This window comes from Eurosta solidaginis, chromosome 4, assembly GCF_040869045.1.
Source record: "Eurosta solidaginis isolate ZX-2024a chromosome 4, ASM4086904v1, whole genome shotgun sequence".
In the NCBI taxonomy this organism is placed as follows: domain Eukaryota; kingdom Metazoa; phylum Arthropoda; class Insecta; order Diptera; family Tephritidae; genus Eurosta; species Eurosta solidaginis.
The window spans coordinates 57,101,717-57,108,821 of record NC_090322.1 but is presented as its reverse complement, the minus strand read 5'-3'; the positions used below and the strand labels follow the sequence as shown (position 1 = coordinate 57,108,821).

Sequence of the window (7,105 nt, the reverse complement as noted above, 5' to 3'; positions counted from 1 at the left end):
GCCTATATATTTTTTTAAATACATAGATAACATAATACAGTAAAAATTTGGGCGAAAGTGGATTTTAGATCTAAACTCTTATTGACAAGGTCTAGTCATCTCCTTTAAGGCTGGCTTTAGGGCAAGACGTTTGTTGTTGTCGCACTGAAGTCAATCAAGGCAAACAGTTATTGGGACTGACTTTGCATCGTGTAGGCTGAATTTTTTTTAGCAGGACCAAAAGGTCAAGCCATGTTTAGAATTCCACTTAAATGGGTAAAGCTTTTGACCGCCATTATCCAGGGAATGGCCAGAGCGATTCCTACACATGCGGCTCAAGTAGCTCACTACTTCCGGTCGCTTGCGGCCAAGTGTCCTCTGGGCAGCCACTGAACATCCCTTTGGTGGTGAGCTAATGTAAGAAGGCGACATCCTAGCTAGGCCACTCCGTCATAATCGGTTTAAGGGCCAGCTGGGGGATTTAATCAGCAGCGTCTGATTACAATAAAGTGAGGCTGCAAAAGGGCATCTGTTTTGGCCCGAGCGGCTCTTTATACAAATTCCGCAATAAAAATGTCAACCTGACCTACCCGTGGGATATCCTGTTACAAGGGGGGGGGGGGGGGCTGGTTAGCATAGAAGGTTTAATGTGGTCAAATTTATCGTTCCCGTGATGATCGGGCTAGAACCTTAATAGTGCTTTGTTACCGGAACGTACCGGGTCTATATCCGGGAAAGCACCTTCAACATCGCTAACACTTCCCAAAACCACACTACAATGAAAAGACTATACAAGACTCTGATAAAAAAACAACATTTTGCTTATGACGACCAATATAAACGTTTAAAGGACTATGATTTCAGGGTATACACCTCGAATATCCATTACCTCAATGTGATTGGTGCAGATATCCAGCTGGTCTCTGTCCTCATAAAAGCTTAAGCTGATATAATCGACATCCAATAAACGCGACGAACGATGCATTATTTGCATCATTTTGCGCAGTTTTGGTGTTTGATTCGTGGTGGGAGAGTGACTTCAGTGCCAAGTACTGCCGTTTACGCATGTGGAAGACCGTCTAGCCGCTATCCGTATAAAATAAAAATTGTTCAATATCTTATTCATTCGGCACATGCATAGACGGAGAAAAAGGACGACGAGGTCCTCCGTCATGATATAAAAGTCGTGCTTGGCGACTTTAACGCCAGGGTAGGCAAATAAAGTGTTTTTGGCCCCACGGTCGGAAAGCCAGCAACAGATTTAAGCATAAAGATATACGTAAAGAACATCTTTACTTCAAATGTTAAAATCATTTGTGTGAAGTTTTATCATTATTTCATTAATAATTATAAGTCACATATGAGCCTCTACTGATGTATTTGCCTACGAAAACCACCCTCGTTCCGCGTAGCACAATATATATGTGACTCGGCGGTTTTATTTTAATAAACAATGTTAAGTTTACTGAGTTCCAGATTTTTTTTTTTTTGGAAGCATTTCTCATTTGTTTTTAAGAAAAAACTAACGATATACAATAATTCCTATTAACTTATGGGAAAATCTTCAGAACAAACTCATTCGAGTTTTATGATTCGAGCAACCAATTGGCAAAGTAAATGTCACTTTAATTACTCATTTGTATGTTTGTATGTTGTATATTTATTATTAACATTAATTTGCACGAAATTTTTATCTTCAAAAAGATTTTATTTTATATTTGACAGTTTTCCGGCGATCGTCACATGATTTAAGCATATAAAGGAACTGTAATTGACAAGTCTAAAGATTAGTTGCGTCTCAGATTTTTGGCTGGTCGAAGTTATTTCAATTTAGAAATGAAGTTTTTTAATGTTATACTGATTGTTTGTGTCGCGTTCATATCGTACATTGAGGTAATGTGAGAGTGAGGGCTTTCAGGAGCTCCTGAACTTTAGAGCACTTTCGAGTACTAAAGTCGAATAATTAGTTACAAAATTTTTCGATTACAAAATAAACTACTCAGAATAGTGACTACTCAAATAAATAATTGAGTGAATAATTTATAAATGAACTAAAAAAAATTAGATTTTTCCAAATATGTGATGAATGCAAATGGCGCTTACTTCTTTAATCAATTTGCTTTTTGATTAGTTAAGTAATTGAATAAACGAATAATCCAAGTTTTGAATCATCAAATAATCACACAGCGGTATATTATATAAATAAATAATAAATCCGAATTCACAAATTTTATTAAACTTTTTCTTTATTTTTTAGTTATCCCAATATAATATATTCAATTATTATTAATCTGATCATTTAGTGTAAGAACAAATTTTTTTCTTGCTTGATAAAAATACGAATAATCGACTAATTTTCTAGTTGAATATATGATTCATCCCAGTTTTGAATAATCAATGATGAACAGAGATATAGACAAATAAATATCAAAAAAAATCTTTTTTTGTCGAAAAAATTTTGAAGTGTTAACCCAATGCAATAAATCGTTGATTTAGTGATTAATCTTAAAATTGATTTTTCAAAACAATTTCATTTTTAGTTAATGCAAAGAGCCTCATAAAAAATAGTAAAAGTAGAGTGAGTTTTGCACAGTAAAATGAGTTTAGAGATGTTTAAGAAAATCAATTCGGTGCGTATTTTGAATTACTTCGTGACTACTCACTGAGTGAACTACTCTTTTAAATATTTAAAAGTCAATTTAAAAATATAAAATACTATTGGGCGCAACAGATCTTCTTCTGCCGAGTTTAGCACTTTCACACTTATTTGTACAACGCTTTTTAACACCAATACTAACGATAAAGTTAGGTTAAGAGGGCGTGGGAGTATCCCACACTTTTAGTAAATTGTAAGTGCCCTCTTGTTGGGTGGTGGCACATTCGTCTAGCCAGATTACTTCCTAGTAAGCTTGAACGATCCTCGTGCTTTCTCTGATGAACTCAGATAGGAGTGAAAAATTCCTTTGCCAGCCTCTGCCACACTGTCAAAAAACCGTGCGCCCAAAAAGCTGAGTAATCTTGTTTGCATACATGAACATCGGAGGAAAAGTGTTGAATCGGCTATTTCTCCTCATCCTAACAGCGCAACCGTAGGAGCATTGATAAAATCTCACTGCATATTTATTTAGCTTGAGAAGTAAGCTAGTTAGGGCCGTAAGGACCATGAAACCTCGCAATGAACTCGGTTGGTCCACAGCACGTCAGTTGCGCTAATCTCATATTCTTAGTTCTTCCTCAGGAGATAAGCCAGCGTTCCTTGTACTAAGAACGGGGTTCGCCGGGCAATTCCTGGCATAGAGGTGCGACACGTTTTCGTTGATATCTCTAAGGATATCTTTGTGCTTTTTTCTACCAACGGCTGAGTTCTAAGGTACCGCATTTCCTCATAACGCTTCCGGAGATGAAGCTTCATGAAGGGCATCCATTTCATTTCTGGGTGGACCAGAGGCTCGAAATCTCCGTATGATATCCGACTTTATAACGTTGGATTCTAATTCTTTCCAGTCGTCCTGGGTGTAGGAAAATACTGTTACAATGATGTCTGTGACCTTACTACCCTGGAGTAGTCTGGCTGCTCTATCTATGGAATATACCTCCTCCTGGAAGACACTGAATGAGTGGAGTCTGTTCAATTGATTTACCTGTAGATTGCATGGGTTGTAATGCCTCTATCACATGCTAGGCCTTAATCCCATTCTTCCCTGGAAGGATATTTTATGTCCTGCACCTGGAAGTCAAAAACTGCCATTATATGGTCTGTGTCGGACGTTCCATCAGTTGTGATTCCTTTTAATCGTTCCCTTGTTATGTCGTCTAATATCGTTACGTCCCATATTCGGCTGATACCTAAATGTTGGACTCTCTGGGTGCTGTTCACTGGGTCTGACATATCCAGGCATGCTGTCCTTTGCACCTTCCCAGACATATTCCAGCTTAATTTGGATGCGAGTATCATGCCAAGATATTTGGCTCCAGAAGAGAGATTTATCACTGTGCCATTTAGCCTCGGTAAGCTAAAGGACGGTATTTTTGTTTATGTTGTAATTGGCTCCGCCTAATTTTTTAACAAATATCAGTGGTCTAGATTGAATACTTCTAGTAAGATGAAGTATGAGAGGTTCCATTTGTATGGGAGGTGCCAAGTTCCCATAATATATAAAACGAAAATATCTCAATATAAGTAGCAACGTGGGTCGCCATGATGTGATGGTAGTTTGCTCCGGGTTCAACTCCCGGACAGAGCAAGATCAAACATTTAGAAACAAGTTTTTTCAGTTAGTAAAAAGTTTTTCTAAGCGGGGTCGCCCCTCAGAAATGATTTGGTAAATACTCCGTATGATTTCAGCTACGAAAAGCTTCTCAGTGAAAATTCATCTGTCTTCCAGATGCTGTTCGGAGTCGACATAAAACATGTAGGCCCCGTCCCGCCAATTTGTAGGAAAAGTTAAAAGGCGTACGACGCGAATTCGAAGAGAAGATCGGCCTGCATCTCTTCGGTGGTATATCAGGTCTTGTGTTTATTTATTTGTGGGCCTTAACATATTATTATTTCGGAGGTAATTTTAAATCCGTCCATTGGAATTGACGAGAATAGCGTAGAAACTGACTTAACATCCGGCACCAACTATATCCTGTCAGTTTTTAACTTCCAGCTACTGGATGTAAGGTACCTTTGACGAAAATATAGGAGGGTAAATCCCCTAAATCTCCGAAATAATTGCAATCGCCTTTGCATGGCCGCAGCGAGTTAATTCGCTTATAATATTCTCGTGGTAAGCATGACTTCTATCTTAAACCAATCTGCGGTAAGGGTTCTAACGGGTATCACCACTGCTGCGTCGATGGCGTATACCAACAAAATCAGTCTGCAGATTTTTCGGGATGAGTCCCGAATGCTCATGATACACGTAAGATATTATGGGATTTAGGGTACCCTTGCACGTAAGAAGTCAAAGAGGTATTTCCATCGACGGATTCATTATCTTAAGGTGATCGTTGTTTGGCAAAAGTAATAAATCGCAAGATTTTAAAAAATCAATGTTTTTGTGGTCTTCGTCATGATCAGGGCTGTTCAAAAATTTTTATACTGAAGTGCAAATCAAAATACATATACGAATTATATGTACACTGAAACTTTTTTAAATTAAAAAAAAAAAATTATAATAATAATTTCAAATAACAAATTTTGATATATTGGAATAAAACCAACAAACAACTTGTTTAATTTATTGACCTAGAGCCAGTTTGAAGAAATAATTGAATAATTTCAAATGTTTAAAGAATTTTGATGGTCCCCTTAATGAATAAATTTTAAATTAAAATTTTTCTCAGTGCTACAATATTTAAAAAAAAATTTGTTGTTGTCAATTTGTTAGTGTAAATTTTAATATCATACCGAAGTGCATTGGCTTCATATGGAAGTGCTTTTTCTTTGCACTTTCATATGAATCGATTTTACATGTGAGGACATATTGGAGTGCTACGACTTTTTTTTTATTTGAAGTGTGTCTATGCTTCAGGGCAAAGCAAAAACAAAAGTGCTATAAGTGTGTAGGGGTTGACCAGCTCTGGTCATGATCATAAGAGCAACCTGAAAAAAAGGTTCAGGGACTTGCTGCTCAGTAGTTTGGAGCCATTCGCGAATATTCCTCTGAATTAGTGTCTAGAATTTTTAAGTTGCCCCGTTTATTTCCAATCATACGGAAAACTTATTGTCTGTACAAAGGATCAAAGTAGCGTAGAACATTCTTAAGAATGCTGATGTGTGCAAGCTTGATGTGTTCGTAGGCCGGAACTGCATTACAACACACATGGAGACTACCGTAGGTATATTTTGGAAGAAATTGGAACATAACTTTCAGACATTTTTTTTACGGTCTCCTTGAAAGCATAAAACAGAGGATAGTGAAACTTTCATCATGTTACCTAGAAGAGGGTACATGTAGAAGATGAATACTCATATCAATTCGAAGACAGTTTTTGGATAGCCAGGCCTTCACTTTATTTAAAGTTAGCTAAAGTGTGACTTTTCTTTCTTTTCCAGTGTGTAGATATCGAGGAGATAAAAGCCGCAGTTGTGAAATGTAAGGAATCCTCTGGTGCTACAGATGGTAAATACTTCCTTAAAACAAAAAAAAAAAAAAAAACAAGTTAACTTATTCTATTTACAGAGGATGTCAAAAGAATCTTTAAACGTCAACCGGCCGCCAGCAAAGAGGCGAAATGTCTACACGCATGCGTCATGCAGTTTGTCGGTTTGGTGCGTTAAGCCTACAAACATACCAGCATATACGGCTGATTAAAGTTGATGGGTTTTATAATATTCTGATTTCCTTTTTCGATTTAAGATGAATGACGATGGCAAAATGGACAAGGAAAAGGCTTTAGAAATATTAAAAATAATAGCTGCCGGCGACGAGGAACAAGAGAAATTGGGTTTGGAAATTGTGGAGACTTGTGGAGATATTGAAGTTAATGAGGATCAGTGAGTATAAATAAAGTTACTATTTAGAAAATAGCATTAACCAAATGAATAAACTTCGTAGCTGTGAAGCTTCCGAGGAATATCGTATGTGTATGCGGGACAAGGCTGTGGAGAATGGTTTCAAGCTTGTGCGTATTTAAATGATGGATCTGGAGTGAACTCAAAACCGATGATAAGAACGATTCGGGCTTACTGATTATATTTAGCTTTTAAGGAACGCATTCGGATTGACGCTTAATCGGAATTTAACTGACAGAAACACTTGATTTAATAAATAAGTTCCGATAATTCCGATAAAGTAAATAACCGGGCCGTGAGATACCGACTCCAGTTATTTTGTAAGTTCGGCTGTTTTTCTGTACTCTCTGCTTTTATTGTAAGTTGATTTTAGATAAAATATATTATTACTCAGTAAGGGGATTCACAAATTAAAAGTATTTTAATCAAGGAATGATAACGAACCCGTAACTTAAGCCGTTACAAACAATTTTGATTCTTCAAAACCGAAACCGAAATTGAAGCTGAGATTTTCGTCTGATAAAAATGAAGTCGAAATCGTTTAGTTTTTGGAAAACAGAAAGGACCCGTAACCGATATTTTTATCTAAAATTATTGAAGCCCAAATGAACTGATGTCTCAACA

General features: G+C 36.9%; 1 protein-coding gene across 1 annotated transcript; it reads left to right on the top strand.

Annotated features, from left to right (window-relative positions):
* Nucleotides 1–1,744: 1,744 nt before the first annotated feature.
* LOC137247924 (general odorant-binding protein 19d-like) lies at nucleotides 1,745–6,890 on the top strand. Its single transcript, XM_067778849.1, has 5 exons — nucleotides 1,745–1,872; nucleotides 6,023–6,089; nucleotides 6,150–6,238; nucleotides 6,327–6,463; nucleotides 6,525–6,890. The coding sequence occupies exons 1-5, from the start codon at nucleotides 1,816–1,818 to the stop codon at nucleotides 6,601–6,603; spliced, it is 429 nt and encodes a 142-aa protein (XP_067634950.1). The 5' UTR covers nucleotides 1,745–1,815; the 3' UTR covers nucleotides 6,604–6,890.
* The last annotated feature ends 215 nt before the right edge of the window (nucleotides 6,891–7,105 follow it).